The 17,794-nt window shown below is 38.6% G+C and overlaps 1 protein-coding gene across 5 annotated transcripts in view; it reads right to left on the minus strand.

Moving 5' to 3' along the window:
• Positions 1-17,794, minus strand: part of TRPM3 (transient receptor potential cation channel subfamily M member 3) — a 397,831-nt gene that overhangs the window by 115,377 nt on the left and 264,660 nt on the right. For all 5 annotated transcript variants that reach the window (XM_039567684.1, XM_039567686.1, XM_010393073.4 and 2 more), the window contains exons 4-6: positions 15,731-15,944; positions 12,581-12,705; positions 5,583-5,754 (exon numbers count right to left, since the gene is read on the minus strand). In XM_039567684.1, coding sequence (XP_039423618.1) covers positions 5,583-5,754; positions 12,581-12,705; positions 15,731-15,944 — 511 coding nt within the window. The remainder of the gene's footprint in view (positions 1-5,582; positions 5,755-12,580; positions 12,706-15,730; positions 15,945-17,794) is intronic.

Below are 17,794 nucleotides of genomic sequence, written 5' to 3' on the forward strand. Positions count from 1 at the left end.
AGAAATGGAATTGTTAAAAATACAGAAAAAGGGCTTTCTTATTTCTTTACTTTTTTTTCTTTTCCTGCATAACTGTTTCTGAAGAAGAAGGTAGTGGATAATTTTATGAAAAGAAAAGAGTTTTCAATAGAAGAAAAAAGTCTTTCTTCCTCATCAGCACAGGCTGGACTCCTGCAGGCTAGGTGACATTATATATGCTTGTTATCGTCATTCCTCATGCTAGTGTAGTCCTTTTGCCTCATTTCATTCTTTTCACCTGCCTCTTTCCTTCTCTGAGGTTATGTCTCATACTATAAAATGTCAGAAATCTAACAAGTAAGGGAGAATCCTTTACATCATTAGAGGAAATATTAGATCTTTTTACATTTTAATCTATGATGGAAGCTGTTAACTCCAATTTGAACATCACTGCCTCACTGACTGGACTCCATCCATTTCCAAAGCAAATGTCAAGAACACAAAATCTCTGTCAGATAGTTACAGAGAACAGAAAAGTCTGGTGGTATTCTGACCAAGATTTTAATATTTTGATGGATGAAGCCTTCAATATAAGTAAAATACCTGGATTTAAAAATAAAATGTCATTAGCATGTGGTCAGTATGTTTCCAAGGCCATTTGTCAGGTATGCAAATATCACACTAAGCTTATTTATTTTGCTCTTCGAGCCACGACATTATTGTTTCCTGACAGATTCCTTCCTAACACATGCTAAACACAAATTTAATTACTGGCACATATGTGGAGTAAGTCATGAAATGCACATGAAAGACAGAAAATGACTGTATGTTTCCCCAAATGGTTATGCATACACAAGAACATGCTGTAGTGCATGCTGTGCTATGCTATGTGTCATGTCCAGATTCTGATATTGCTGACAAAATTATACATGCTCTTTTAAAGAAAAACTGACAATATTCTAATTAATTTACAACACCTTTCATTCAAATTAAAAACTTTCACATAGGCTATGTTCAATGATCATTATATCTATAAATTATTTGTGTCCTTGTCTTGCGCCTCTGCTCCAGTAAGAGTATTCATATGAAGGAAAGTAAGCATCTGTGATGGAAGTGCTTGGCAACCATGCTGTAAGCTCTTTAAGGACTTGAGAATATTTCAGTCAGCAGTAGCAATTCAGTTAATAGCAACAACTATATCATGTGAAAGGAAGGCCTTAGTGCAAACAGAAGGAATGAACTCCATATAATAAAAATGCGAATATGAGTGCGGAGCAAAAAGGGAGAAGCTTTAGGAAGGATTTTTGAAGATTCTGCAAGTCCTGGTAAAGGCCCTTTTTATGTAATATGAAGTAATTCTAGACCACACTTGTTAATGAGAAAGCATTGCTCCATCTAATCACAAAATGAGTGAAACCCACAGCATGTCAACCTATTGGAGTGACTTTGTCTGAAAATGATTAACAGTCCTCAGATCAAATGTATTAGCTGAGTTGCTACACTGGCAATTACTCTAATCTAACCATCCGTGGAATAGTAGGAATGAATATTTTATGTCTTGTAACTTCCAACGCACATTTTGTAGACAGATTTCTTTTATATTTCTGGTTCAAGGCGTGACTGATGTGCCTACTGCATGACTCAGCAATATTCTTCAGAAATGGTAATGATGTACATCTTAGCAAATGACCAGGCCATTCTACAACACCTTGGAAAAATAGTTTGTTAGTGCCTAGGAATGTTACAATTGGAGAATTTGCAATAGGTCATCTCTAGTAATTAGATGCTTCATTTATATGCTTTCTCTGTTCATAGATTACATCATCTGTTTGGCTAAATGAAGCTACAGACAAACATACTCAGCACTGAAAATACTCCTCTTTGAGAAGAGACTCAGATTTGGGACCCTCAGAGATCAGTCTATATGTAACCTGTCATGCTACAAACAGCTGTGAACTGTCTTGTGCTCAAGGCAATGAGACAGAGTTTAGTCTTTTGAACACTTCCAGAAGCAGTGAATCAGAAATCAGTAAACTGGCTGTGGTGGATTACATCAGCCTCACACACTGTAGAGCCCCTCCTGCCACAAAACGGTGTAAGCAGAGCATCAGAGATGGAAAGACAACTGCCCTCCACTTCCTGCATCTCTAAAAAATCACCCCACTTGAGCTGGGAAATTTTATTATGTTAAAAGTCTCTATATCCTTGTCCTGAGAATCTTCTGCTCATTAATGCAGTATTTCTGGAATAGGATGGACTCCATATTTCAATGTAAAAACTTTCACATGAACTATTGAATTAACTGCGTAATGCTATACAAATAAACTATATGACAGAAATAGTTACTAAGATATCTTTCCTTCCTTCCAGTGTATATCTTCAAGTGATCTCTGTGCCCTGAAAATTCTGCAAGAAGTCCAGGACCCAAATGTTTGTGTGGATTGGAAAGCAGAAACATTTCTGATCAGATTACTTTGACTATTTCCTTTTGATCTTGAAACACTTTCAGAAGAGCTCTTCTTACTTTCAGAATTTTATACTACAAAATGATGGACTTTGAAACTCCGGGTCTTTGAGACAACTTGCGGCTCACTTCAAGAGATGGTTGCTGGGCTGTGTTAAAATAGTCTTTGTGAAAGTAAGAAAAACCTGTCAAACTGACCTCTAGGTAATTGCACAACTGAGTGACTCCATGCTGAACCTGCAGGCTCAGGGCCACAGATGACACCCTCTGCTCGTCTGAAAAGCATTTTTTAATTCCTGAGTATTTGCTGAGGACAAAATAAGAGCAATGAAAGTGGTAAAACCTGAAAAGGTAGTGGAAAATGAATACTCAATAAAATCTTCTTCCTAGTGTTCATAAGGCACATAATTGGAGATTATTCTTATTCTTATAATTCTTCTTATTATTATTCCTGTTCTTATTCTTATTTAATAGTACACTTATTCAGGAAATTAGATACTGCTGAATGACTGATAATGATCCCATATTAGGAACAAAACCAGCTGAGACTTTCAGAATTATCTGACATATTTGATGCCCCAATTTAGTCTTAAATTTTATAAAAGGGACTGTCACTGTCCTAGTCTATTTGAAGGGAAAGCTATTTTCTGTGTCTTCAATATGTGAGAACAAGTTTAAAGCTTCCCTTTGTGAACAGCATGTGACCCCAAATATCCAGGAGAGCTATCACTGCACTGGAGAAAGACATAGTTAAAGCAAAGGAAAATAAGTAAGAAGAAATGACAAGCCTAGCATGTAAAACTCAGGCAGGCTTAAAAATAAGAATAAAATCTACTTTCAGCACTATTGGCCAGGGACAGGCTGTGAAATAGAAAGTTACCAATTGTTTACTAGTTCCTAAATCTGTTCTGTTTGCTAGAGCAGACTCTTTTTTTAGTGATTAACTAAAAATTGCACCCTTTCCTGACTCTTCAGCAAAGAAAATTGTGACTCTGTCAGTGTTTTCCCTCATTCCACATGCTTACAACTGGAATATAGTAAGTAATGACATACATGCATGGCTGCACAGACTCCCATTTGGATAAAAATCCCTTGGCAGCAATGCCCTGTCATGCACAGGATGGAGGATCTACATTGCTCTGCTATAAATAAGGGTAAAGGAAAGCATCGGAAAGTGGCCATCTGTTTAGCTGACCCAGCAAGGCAGGCGGTCTTTCTCACCCATATGGCTAACTTCCTATTAACTAGAGGGTGGGCAGGACTCAATCACCCTCTTTTAAAGCAAAGAAAAACAAAACATGGCAGAAACATTCTGGATGTCACTGAAACAAGATGTACAAATCTTATCGGCAGTCTTCTTTTTGAACACTTTTTCACATTTCTATTTTGAGGAAGTGTTGTGAGATCCAAGTATCTTTGTGTTTATAAGACAGAGAGGGAGCGAGCTGTTAAATGGTAGAGAGTTTCTGTCACAGAGGAAAGTGAAAAGGAGAATGCTTACTCTTGTCTATGTCTGGGGTACTGCAGAAAGAAACCAGAAAAGAGAAATCCTTCCTTTTTTGTGATTGAAGAAGTCGGGCAAGCATTTGACTTGAACCACCAAATCTGGAGTTCCATCCATCAGTCACTTTTCAAAAGATAAGCCTCTTGACCAAATCTGAATTAAGTCTTTCTAAAGAGATTTATTTTTTAAGATAAGATTTTGCCATCAAAACGTTGTGCTGTAAACTGTAAAAGCTCACATTTTTCTCATAAATGCCTTCAAAAGAATTGCTATTTATGCCACAATTTCACATAGTTTCATGACACGCCATTTTCAAATGTGCATTTTTGTTGCTGGTTGAGTTAGGATTAGATTATACTATCTTCATCTGCTAAGGAAGCTCCTAGGCATGCACCCACTGCTTATGAGGCACACATTTTGTGCATATCTACATAGTGCTCTCTGAGAACAAGCAATGTAACTCTGACATCCTAAAAACAGTAAGCCTGTAGTGCGTGTAGTTCATGCAATGGTGTTGAAGGCTGTAAATGGAACATCATTTCAATTTAAACAAAGATTATACTAATCATGCAGAAAACTTTATCAAGCATGAAGAACATACTAGTTTATATTCACCCTATTGGTTCTGCCTGTAACTCCTTGTCATCTGATGTCTGAGAGCTAAATGCTTTTCCTAGTCTCACTCCAGTTTCACATGCCTACGTCACAAAAAGTTTCACCATTCCTCAAAACTGCATGTTTAAAGAGAGTTGTTGCACAGCAGAAAGGCTGTGCATATGATCACTTTTGAAAAACTCTATCTGTTTTCATTCTTAAAGAAATCTTATGGAGGTACAACCCTGACGTTTGTGAGACCAAAAACAGAATTGAAATTAAGTCCCCATCTCAAAGCATGTGTACACTACATCAAGCACATGTACACTACAGAGATAATTTTACTAACATTGAGATATCGTATTTTATTTTATCCAAGCAGAAATGCTTATTCAGGTGACTATTCCTTATTTTAGGCAGGAAAGTGATACATGAAAAGAAAAAATATAACTTTGAGAGAAAAACTGAGGCTTCTGTCTGATCATGATGTGATATCATCAGGATTGCAAAAGGTGAAGTGAAAGGACCACCTAACCTCATACTGGTTCTGGCTTTGGCTAATGACAGCTCCCTAGGAGAAACTAATAAGCAAAGTGCAAAGGTATAGTAGCACTTCTACGGAACACTCCCACAGCCAAAAAATATCAGTGGCTCTTCAACCTACAAAACATTTATGAAAAAAAAGCTCTCCTTTACTTTTTGTCACCCTTTTCTTTAACTGTATTAGTTTCACCTTATTCTTTAGTGAATGAAGGACAACCTAACTGTACACAGTCATATGGAAGAGAGGCTACCAAAGACGTAAGTGGAATCTGAACCTTAACCAATACTGCTTGAAACTTAGCAGAAACAAATCCAGTTATTTGTGCTGTGCCTCTACCCACTGCACTCTAAAATAAAATTTTATTAACATTGTTCATCATTATTTGCTTTTCTTAGCTCATGCTCACCATAGACAGTAGAGCTACTCACCCAAATATGCAGAATTATTGCTTCTTTATGCTGAGTGGTTTTTATACAATTGCAATTTTAAGCAAGAAATACAAGCAACATGTTACTCACTCGTATTTATCTTCTGAAGTGAAATGTGCTTTTCCAGGTGTCTACGAAGCTTCACCTCTGCTCCATATTTACCAGTAGTACCATTGTCAGCCAAAATGAAATGAGAATGCATGCTGTTGAGCACTGTCAACTTGCTCATGGGATTGGACATTGTCTGGTATGGTCGGACCACCTGCATTTGAATGACAGAGGAAAAAGAAGGTATACTAAACAGAAAAGAACCTCTGAACTAAATCAATTCAAGATACGAGCTGACAAGATGAAACAAAAGAAAAAATCAAAATTACAGTACTGCACTTGAGCATTACTGTCGTTTATGTGTACAGTAGAAAATGACCTTAACACTGCTCTCTCAGATGCAGACATGGCTTAAAGGGTTTTCCATGGTAACGTTTCAGTAGCATCAGTGTTCACTGTTTCCTTTTAAAATCCAGCTGATGGTCAGTGGATCAAAGGTCTGGGTGACTACACACACACACACACACTCTGTATATCCTGCGCGGTGCTGACAGAGCAAGAGCATTTTTGTAAAGTCTCACCTTGCTCTGACCAAAATCTTTGATTCTCCCTTCACAGACCCCCACCCAGCCTCATGCCTCCAGTGTTGACTCATCCAGAGCCACCAGCACTGGAGATACTGTACGGACACACAGGTGAGTTCCACTCTTGCAGAGGTGTACACATGATATTACACCACATTTTCAATTTTCTTGGAAAAAAGTATTGGCCCACTCCATGCATTAGTAAAAAGGCAGTCATTTGTGTTCACAACAGCTTTAGAAAGTTTCCGTTCAATGGGGAATTTGCTTCACTTCTTTTATTTGATTTCATCAGGAGAAACCGTGCAGCAGACTGAGTAAACTGCCACAGAGTTACCCCACTCATATCCACCAGACAGACCAAATAGTAGCACTGGGCTGCATCAGGCTGTCAGGTGCTTCGGTGGGTGTCTGTTGACATGAGTAAGACTGTGCCAACATGGCAAAAGAAATGGTGCTGTGTCAAGGCATCCTGGCTGATACTTCAAAGGTTTTCTAGCAATACTGTTCCCTGCCTTTCTGCCGTTGTATCTTGTCTTTTTGGAGAGATGTAACTGAAAATCTGAAAAATGAAGTCCTAGATGAAGAAATTCTGTAATGTCTTGTTAGAAAACTCAGCTGGGCTATCCTTTATCTGCAAGGAATTTTCTTCAGAGTTCTGACGTTTTTCATTTTTCAGGTCTTGTGCTTTTAATGCACAAATGCATACACTCAAAATTTGACATAAATGCTTCCAGACAGAAATATAATAAGTTATTGATTTATTCCTAAGCTTTTCTCCCTTTGTAATTCTAAAGAGATCTCTAACTGAGACATAATTCTTTAAAAATAATACATGTTAATAATAATAAATGTTAGCAATTCTTTAGCCAGAGATCTCCCTTTATACATAATTTTCACTTGTGAATGTCTGCCTAACTTTGATCAACTTTTAGCTGGCAAGAAAAAAATCCACAAACTTTTGCCATTATAAACTGTCATGCAAAGGGTACTCTCTAAGCTGTTCATCCTGCGAAAGGGAGGGAATAGTCTGAGAAGACCTAGCGGGCAGCTGGCCAACAGCAAGGCAGTGCACTACGTGAGAACAGCTCTGGCTCAGATTTCTTTTGGTGCCTCATTCATAACAATTTACTCTACATGTGAGTATGACAACAAATATCAGTACACTGCTGGAACATGTTTAATAGCTATCTTCTACAGATACAGAAACCATGTACCCCATGCCTCTGTCAGAAAGAAAAGGAAGGTTCTTTCTCACATCCCTAAGAAGCAAATAAAATCAAACTAAAACTGTGCAGATCTTTTAAACTGATAACCACCCTGTCTCTCAATAAATGGACACCAGCAAGGTCTGACAGCAGAGGAATCCCTTGAGTTGCCCGTTCATTGTATGATTACAGGTTGTCTTGGGGTGACCTTATGATGTGTATCCCATATTGCTGCCTATGCCCAGAAATTAATTCCTGTGCCTTTCTATGCCTCTAAACTGAGCCTGAGAGGGGGAAGGAAAAAACTGAGCAAAACTTTTTCAAAGCAGTTTGCAGCTTGTTCAAGGTCACACACAGATAGCAATTGGTTTTCCCAGCTGCAGCAGGGGAGGGAGGAAGCACCTGGCTTGCTGCTCCCAGGACAGTTTTTTGGCCAGTGGTTCAGCTGCTTTTTCTCCAGAGAGAGACTGAGAGTTGAATTTTTCCTTCCCTGGAATTTCGGATTTTTCCCCTTTTCTACTGGACTGCTTGATTGCTTCAACCTCAGAGCACATCGGGAGGACTTTCCACTGGGCACAGAGGGCCTGGCCCTGGGCCAAGCCCCAGCTCTGGGGAGACCAAAGGGAGGACTCTAACACTTTCCCAGGTTTTTCTCCACAGCGAGAGACTTTATTATTTAGCATTATTTTCCTTTTCCGTGTGTTTGTTAAATAAATAGTTTTTATCTCTTTCACTTTCCTTTGAGGAAACTTTATTTTCTTCCCGAACCTGGTGGGGGAAGGGTGGTTGTGCCTTCTCTCAGAGTATATTTCTAAATTTGGCCAAACTGGTACACAGGCCACTGTGCAGGCAATTCCACTGACAGGTTGTGGTTTGTTCCTCAGAGCCACAGCTCAAAACTCTCTAACTGTGACAGCTTGATCTGCAGTTCTAATGAGCTGCAGTCCCAAAGCCTTCATATATTGACTCAGTAATGCTGCTGCAGGACAGATTAGAACACTAGCCTATTAGAAGGCTTTTGTTCTGTGTTTAGCTACAAGGGGAATCACATTATTAATAGATTTTATGGATGTGAAAATGAGACTACAATTATTTTCAATTGAACTGTTCAAAGCATGCACAATTCAACATCTGAATTTTTTTTTAACAATAAAATTTCTCAAACCACACTGTCAGACTCTTCCTGAGAATAGGATAAGCAAAATCTTCAAGAAGGCAAGAACATCCTAGGCTTTGAGGCTACTTCCTTGAGGTTACTTGCACTTCCACAACAGTCAGCAAATCTTTGATTTCTGACTCTTGTAGTTTCTACTCTGTTCTTTTCAACCCCTTGCACTTCACAGGCAAGTTAAATAGCTGGAAAAAACTTTGACTTTAAGCTGTCTTCCCCTCCTCTTTTTACAGCCATAGAATCATACGATGGTTTGGGCTGGAAGTGACCTTAGAGACCATCCAGTTCCAATCCCCCTGCCATGGGCAGGGACACCTTCCACTAGACCAGATTTCTCAAAGTCCCATGCAACCTTGCATTGAGAATAGAGAGAATAGGGAATAATGTCCCTTGACATCTTCTTCTGCAGAGCTGAAAGAAACAGTTTATGCTCAAGACAGTCCCTCCAAATACAGTTTAATGAATGCAATAGCAGCTGTGCTGTGAAGCAGTACTCCTGCTGTATGGGTTGAGGGCATTCTGCCAGTAGGTGAAGGGCTGGGCTGACCCCAGTCCTTGCCTTTGCACCCTGAGGTGGCAGCAAACTTGAATGAGAAGCATTGCTCTGCTTAGATTCCCTGTGGGCACATGACACTCAACACAGGGACAGCACTTGAAAAATCTCTCAGGGTAACTCACCATGACAACGAGCAGGCAAGTGCCGTGTGAACCAGTGCATGAATCTGAGCAGTCTATGTGAAGGCAAAGAATTTGAGACAAACTGTGTGCTCAAAGTAGTTATGGAAAAAGAAAGAGATGCATGCTTTGCTTCTCAAAGAGTAGCAGCTACTCTTTGAGCAGTTGTTCAAATCGAGCCATCTGTGCAGCCTCGTTGCTCTGGAGCACACCAGGGAACAGAATAGTTCCTGACTTAACTCAGAGGGTCCTGGAAATACCACGGTCCAAATTCTCCATATATGCTACAAATATGCCAGTCCTCCTCTTTGCCCCTGGTCTCCTACTGAGGTGACTTGGAATTAAATTCAAATGAGGACTGAACAGACCCTGGAAGTAAAGACATGCATGGTACAATGACTTACAAAGTGTACTCCTTTAGAAGGGAGAATGGTTCTGTAGGTAGGAAGAAACTTGTTTGTAATCACAGTTTTCTACTAGACTGAGCAAGCCACTTCCTCAGTTTTATCAGAAAATATGGGGAAATTAGGCAACTAACTCCCTTGTGTCCTCTGTTTTTAAATTAGAATCTGAGAGTGTTAAGAGTTGCACTGTTTTCTGCTATATTGCTTTTATAGTACTGGAGTAAGACATGTCTCTTCAGGGATCTTTAATCATCACAATATAACAAAGAGCAAACAGCAATAATATTTCCTTTGACTTGGTCAGTTTCCTTTATGCGGAAAGCCCCTGCGATTGCCCAAGGCTGGCTCATTTGGAAGGGCTGGTAAATATAATTAAACCCCTCAGCCAGGACTGCTGGATCCATACAGGCCAGGCACAGGCTGAGGCATTAGCAGAGGAGCACCTCTGCTGAGCATGCCTCACTTGCCACGAGGCACAGGGAGGCCACATGCACTGGGGCATGTGCAATGGCCACAGCTCCCCCTGCGCACGCCCTGTCCCTCCAAACCCCATGACTATGACAGTCTTCTGTGTCTATCTGATGCTGGAAGGGTATGTTATGATAATTTTTCAGTTCTGATCATAATTTAACTAGACATACTGCATATAGGCATAAATCCACATTGATGCTGGAGTTCAACAAGTCTTTTACTACTGGTTGCCTTTTTTCCCCCCTTGTATAATCCTTTGTGGCCTTTGCTTCTTGCTTAATGATGATTCATTTTACATGCTTATGGTGCTATTTACATTTCCCCTTCTCGGTTCATTTCACAGCATTCACCTCTAATGAGCCAGTCAATACAGCACACTTTGATTTTTAAAAAGCTTCCAAAACAGCTTCCTCACCAAATGCTTCTAAAGAAACTGCATGCATTGAATAAGAGAGAAAGCCCTTTGAGGCATAAGTAACTAAGGAAAGCCAGAGGGGAGGGCGGGAAAACCGTGAGAAGGAAAAGTTAATTTTTGTAAAGACTCTTACTAAGAAGATTTAGTGACGTAAATGGCCTACCTCAAGCTGTATTGTATTCTGTTCAACATAGTTGTAAGGGCTTTGTGATTAATTAGAGGGTGAAAAACTTACAAATATTTCAGTGGACTAAGGTCTTCATAAAGCAGCATGATGATGCAATAAAGTGGAAGACAACATTCAGTATCAGTAAGCATAAAGCGGTATCATTACATGCGCATCAGAGATGGATAAAACCAGAAGTGCTTCAGCATTACATCATGCCACTGACCAATAATTTTATAAAACTATTAGGGGGAAGGAGGTTGAGAGGAAAAGGTTTTTTTTGTCTATCAAAGGTATAATTGAAAATATTTTTGTCCTTAGTGATGACCCTGTAATTGTAACCCTACTGATAAAATTGTGTCTGCATTAATAGAAGACCTTATCCAAATTAGTTGTAAATTCATATTAAACTTGTTTCACTTTCTGTCTGAAGATCAGAGTAAGTATTCTTTCTTGATTTAATCAGAAAGTTCATTTTTTTAAAAGTTGCTTTTTTTAATAATAAAATTACCATACAACTTCTTGTTTTCCGGTTAAATTGGAAGGATATTTAGAGGAAAGCATTAATTAAAGTAATCAGAAATCGGAGGAGCCATTCCACTTGGCTGGAACACCTGGGAAATCAACTTCTTTTTTTAGCTCTTTCTGCCAAAGAAGGCTCCAGATCCCCTTTAACAGGTGGTGACTACCTGAAAACAGAGGTAGGTAACTTTCCAATGGATGGAAAAAAGTAATGAAGGAATAGCAATGTTCCAAAATTTATGGCTAATTTTCTGGTTTTTCTTGACTTCTTTGTTCCTGCAATGTTTCCAGAACCCTGTGCCTAATCACTAAAGACTGTTTATTTGAAAATGATGTGTTCGTTACACTTCTTTAAGAAGATACAACTCATTCTTGTGCTTAGCTGTTTCTGCTAATCACTTTCTGCTCTGCACCTCACAGCTCATTAGTGGCTCAGAATTACTGTGGCAAAGTCCCATCCCGCTTGTTTGTGCGTATTAGAGTCCAAAACCCCATGCTAATACAGTTCCCCCTAACAGCTGTACTTTCATAGTGAATTGCAATGAACTGCAGTTGGATAATTTTCTTCATAATCATTGTAGCTCCTCTGACCTAACGGATACTTGAATCTTCTTCCCCTTCCCAACTTGCTCATGGATACAGAACATGCAGAGAAGAATGGGTTAGACTTATGAAGACAAGAAACAAGTTCTTTTGTAGATTGAAAACTGTATCTCTTATAGTTAGCCACTGGTTCTCAGCCAGATTTCTTAGGAATGAACCAGATGTGAGGAAAAAAATGGGTTCAGAAAAGCTTCAGGTAATAAATAACCAGAATAGGCAAACTATTAATGTATTTAAAATCAGGGGGTTAATCTTTCTGTTTTACAGTATAGTTTTAAAAGAGAAGAAAGGTGTGAAGGAATAGGAGAAACACCAGCCCCATTCTTCAGGAGGTGAATTATTTGAAGTCTGCTCTTACCTACAATACCCAATAAGACCTTTCAAAATTGCATCAATAAAAAGTGTATGGGAGCAGATATATTCTAAGGAGGATGGTCTACAATTTTGAGTTTAACCAATGCATCACATTGAAGTTATTGTTTGAAAATAAATCAGACTTCAAGTTTTGCAATCAGTGTTTTCTTAAGCACTCTGCTGGGTTCATGAAGTTCTAAGGATGAATCTTTGATATATTTTCAATATAAGAATAGCTTTTAATGAATTTTCCTCATAATTTTTTTTTAAAGAACATAGAGTGCAGGAATTTTTATTGTTGCCGTGTCAAAACCTGCCATCAACCCTAATGGAAAACCTGTGTATATATTGATTTTTTGCTGCAGACAATAATTCTAAGAGGAATTGCTAAGTGAGGGATGGAGAGGACAGGATAAATAGCTGGAAGACTTATAGATACTGAAGGTCATCTATATTTATATCGGTCTTACATCTTTGCCAATCAGATCCTCCTGATTTTCCACAATTCCCCAGGGAGCTATACCGATGGTGCAGATCTTCCCTCGAGATTTTGAGGCATGATCTTTCAGGGCATCTCCAACATGCCGAATGACCCCTGGCAAAGAAACAGCATAAAACAGAAATTCATAATTATGTCTTTTTTGTTCATTATCATATGGATTTAGTATAGACTTGTTTTTAGGGAATACCTATGCCTATCCTTACAATTTAGTAAAACTATGAATACATTCCTGTTTATTATAATTAGAGTATTTCTGTGAATCCATTTTATTGAATCCAAAAATTAATAAATGAAGTATTAAGAAAAAAATACACAGCTCTAGAAAGAAGAATAGAAATGCTGACGGTTGACTGCAGCTTACTTATCTGCACTTGTGCTTACATGTGCATGCAAGCATTTGTGTATTTCCAAGCACAGAAGGAAGCATAGGAATTAACTGTGCTCCCCACTCCCCAACTCCCTCAGAAGTGCAGCTTGTACACAAATGCTCCCATCAAGGATGGAAATGTGAAAACATCATTATGCTACTCTGTGATGAAGCTATTTTGCCACTCTTTCCGAACAAACTCAGTCACCTGAGATAGCTTCCAGCAGAGTATTAGAACCCACCCTGGGAATCAGTGAGAAAACAGAAACTAGTACAGAGAGAATGACTGCTCCAAGCATTCTTCCAAGTGCTTCTTGCTTGCCCTAGACCAGCTTTGGCGGTCTTTCAGTGGTACCTCTGTGCAAAGGACAAGTGTCATTCCTCCTTTCTTTTAATACAATAATCTTTTGAAATATGTCTATCGACAACTGTTTTTAGGACGTGGCTGCACCGAAGCAGACCCGTTGTTTGCTGCAGATATTATCTGATTCTCAGTTACTGAGTTTCCATATTGCTCAAATTTCACAACTTCATGGTGACTGGATAGAAATTACAACAGTCACACAATTGTTATGATTTTGGTTGTAGTTTTCTGAACTGTAAATGACCCAAGTAAGAAAACTCCCCACAACCTAGCAGATCCTCTAAGTCATAGAGTCTAGTATTCTTCCTGTGGTGGAAAGTTTAAAAAAACCCCAACCTTGTACCTGCCATGAGCTAAAGCCCAAAGGTTTTAAAGCAGAAAATCTGTCCAGACTGCAAAATTTCCTGCTATTTAGAATAATCAACTTTCAGCATGACATGAATATTCAGAAAAACAGCCATGTTTATAGCCAGGTATGCACTGCCTCTCCCACATCACTGATTCTCAGTCCAACAGCAGTTTTTCAGGACTTTTAAATTATAATTTTCCTAAAGAGAAACCAATTTAAAAATTCATCTTCAACAAAAGAGACTGTATTAAGAAATTCTCAATTTTTATGATTTCACAAATAATTTTCAGCTATGCAGTTTGAAAACCTAGTCCTGGAGCAATCGACTGCTTTGCTCCAGAAATTAAAGACAGTGAAAGGTTACTGATATTTCAAAACTGCTTCTGGAATTATATGCTTTTAAAACAGCAGAGAGTCACTTGAACTACATTTTTTTGTCTAGTTTGTTTCTGATTACAGGAAAAAGAGTCCTTTTCAACAGTATTTACGATGACTTTCCTGGTACATTTGCATTGTTTTGGCATTTGCAACTATGATGATTTGAAAAATGGTAGGAAGCAGTTGTGCATTTGCCAAGTGTTATAGTCTGTCCTTTAAAAAAAAAAATATCTGTAGTTTGATTTCTACAGTTGCTGTGGTAATCCACTGCATGAGGTGTACTACATGTACATTTTTCTGATGTACTTTTAACATAAAATTTACATCTGTCTTTGCCATCATCACGACAAGAGTATCTGACAACTAATATTATTACCACCACAGGGCACAGATCAACATTAACCTGATTTTATTCCTTCTTTTGAAGAGAGGTGGGGCATATTACATTTGCATCTATTTATCTAACAGTCCAAACATTTCTCTTCTTTGCTTTCTTCAGGCATCAAGCCTGCCAAAGTTCAGAAAGTGTTTGGATCACACTCTGAGACACATGGTCTGATTCCCGGGGCTCTCCTGTGCAGGGCCAGGAGCTGGACTCTGATCCTTGTCGGTTGCTTCCAGCTCAGCATATTCTATGATTCTGTGCTACTTGTATAGCTGCTGTGATAAAACTGAATATTGTTTTAAATTTGATGTGCTCTGGATACCAAGTCCAGGACATCTATTACGCATTTATATTCAAACATGTAGGAGTTGATCCAGAATGCACCAAAATTAACACACATTAGAATGATTACATTGTTTTCCAGAGACAGCAAGAAGATACACTCTTACTAAAGTAAAAAAATTATAGCTTTGCTACTGCAGCAAATGAGAGTAACATAGGAATTTACAAGCTCATGTCCTAGCCCAAAACTTGTTGCAATTCTCTCTAGCAGAACTTCTTCCACTTTTCCCTGAATCTCTCCTCCTTTCTGCCTCCTTTAGGGAGGGTAACAAAGATGTCAGTGCCAATCTTTTTGTCTAGGAACCTATGTTTTGCAGCTTATTCCCAAAGCATACATGCTGTCGTCCACTAGCAGAACTGGGCCAGCCGCTATCTCTAGGACACCTGTTTGGTGTATTACAGATGCTCTTTGACTAGAAATGGCAGATATCCCTCTTGATGAAAATGCAATAGCAAAAAATTAGGTTGATCTCTCTACAAGTAAGGAAAAAGTTTCACAACACATCAAAAACCCAGAACTTTTTTCCTTTAATAATTTGGGTCACCTGATTAAATAAAACAAAGGTCCTTTCTGGATGAAAGTGTTTTCAGTTTTGTAAAATAAGAGTTTGACGACTTTGATTAGTAGTCCTTCCCTGCAGCTTACAGTTGATCTTACAAAGTCTTCCTTGGTGATATACTAGTACAATTACCTCACAGGAGGGTTTATTTTCAGCTCCACAGTGTGCTTTTCATACTTAGCAAACTTTTTATTCTGTTTTATACCAGCTGCCAGGTTGGTATGAACTTGGCATTTTCTTGTTTTCATATAGTACAGGAATTACTAATAAAATAAAACACAGAATGGCTTTCTAATCCCATCATTCTTATTTTTTCTTTTTGTGATGAAGTCTCCTAGATGCCACTGTGCTTTTATTTCAATACTGCTCTTACCTGTGTTTACTCCTCCAGTGAATATCCATGCTCCAGTTGTCATAGCAGCCTTAATAAGGCCTTTTCCAAAGACTTGTTTGAGTTTTGGCTGAAGTTCAAAATTCTGAAGGCCCCCGTGCACAGAGATGAGAAGTTTGGGGAGCTCAAGTTGCCACTCTTTGGTCATCAGATGCAGAAGGAGGTCAGGCTTTGTGTCAAAAGACACACGCACATACTGCAGAAACAACGGCAATAGTAGAGAGTAGAGAAAAAAAGATTGGTTATACCCACTGGTTTCTAATGTATATGATCTATGTCCAATAGATCACTGAAAAAAGGCAACCTTTATGACAAAAACAGTAACTAATTGCTAGCCTTATGATAAGTTTCCTAGTTAGAAAACTAGGAATAATGGAACACTTGCAATTCACAGGCTGCATAATTTTCTTCATTTAGGAAATTAAGACATTGACTGTTTCAAAATCCTTAGCAATGCTTGAAAGACTAATGTCTACAATTCATAAACACAAAAACTGGACGAAGAATGTAAGAGGTCTACCAAAGATGACTTAGGTAGTCAGAGCCACAACTGTGTATTTACTTGTACCTCATTTTCAAATTAATGAAGTCAAACCCTCAAAAGGTAAGAAAAAACAGAAACAAGCTCAGTTCTTCAAGCACACATAAGTGTAAACTGAGCAAGACTATTAAACTGGTGCTTTTCAGGTGAAAGAATGTACAATTGAACTAAGTACAATTTGTAAAGGTTCATGATCTTGCCTTACAAGATCCTAAAACTGCTGTGAAACAAATTAATGCATTTCCAGTTGCTGGCTGTTCTGTGCTATGTGTGCAGCAATTTGTGCCAGGGGAGATCATGCCCATCTGTGTGTGCTCAAAGATAACAACTGCCTTCAAAATTTCTACAGCATTACCATGTCGCACAAATACGTGTCTCTCTCTCTCTCTCTCTCACAAGCCTTTCTCCTGCTCCTTCTGCTGCTATTTCACAAAACCTGTGACAGGGCAGGTAATAACTTTTTTGATTTCTAGTTACAGAGCAGAAATAGGAAAAAATTCTTTCTATAGCTGCTAAGATCTGAAAGGATCCTCTTAATAAAATAAAATAGGTTACAGAAAGCACTCATCTGTCAAAATTCTGATTGAATCAATGCCTGTAAAGAAACTTCAGCAGTCTTTCCCTTGATGGGTTGTCATCACAGACATCAGGTGTATACTCCTTTCAGCCTGGTATACAGGCTTTCAGCCAGGCTTTCTGCCTGAGGAATACCCAGTTCTAACTTGTTTATTGTAACATGCCAGGTAGTATAATATCCATACATATTATGTAACCATTTTGTCCCTTTTTGACATGTCCAGTCAGTATTTCTAGCCAAGAGTTTGTTTTTTTTTTAGTAATATCATAAGATAATAAAGTGGATTCCTTTCTAGCTGAATAAGAAATAAGGACTTGACATTTTCCAGAGGAAACTGCTAATAGACAGGATTTTTTGCAAGAATGGGTTGTTGCTCAGGGAACATCCATTGTTAACATTTCTGGAAGCAGAAGCCTGTTTGCACAATTAGTTGGGGGAGCACAGGCCAACCAAAAGCTGAGCAAGAACTTGGGAATGTACATTCACCCCTGTGCAGCAGTAATGTTCTCTGCAGCAGCCAGGCAAACCCACAACAGCTACTGGACATAGAAAATGCAGTATTCATGTCTGTCAAGCTGATTAATAAACTGCCTTCTAAGTAGCTGCTCAACCAATTTCCAGTGTGGGATAAAATCTTGTATGGCACTTGATCCCACTGACCAGATTGAGACATTAATAGTTTTTAAATTGGCATTTGAGGGTTGTCAAAGTTTTAACACACTAGAGGGGGTATAAGAAGAATGATCCTTATTCCCTTTTTAATGTCTTAAGGGAGATCTGAGGTTGCAAAGGGCAACTGGAGGCATTCATAACCAACATCTTTCATGGGGCCTACATGAAAACTCTGCTGGTCAAACTTGGAGTCTTTGGTTTGGAATCACTGGTACCTTACTCTATTTAAGACTGTGAGTCTTAAAAAAATAATTAA

The sequence above is a fragment of the Corvus cornix genome, chromosome Z (genome assembly GCF_000738735.6).
Source record: "Corvus cornix cornix isolate S_Up_H32 chromosome Z, ASM73873v5, whole genome shotgun sequence".
Classification (NCBI taxonomy): domain Eukaryota; kingdom Metazoa; phylum Chordata; class Aves; order Passeriformes; family Corvidae; genus Corvus; species Corvus cornix.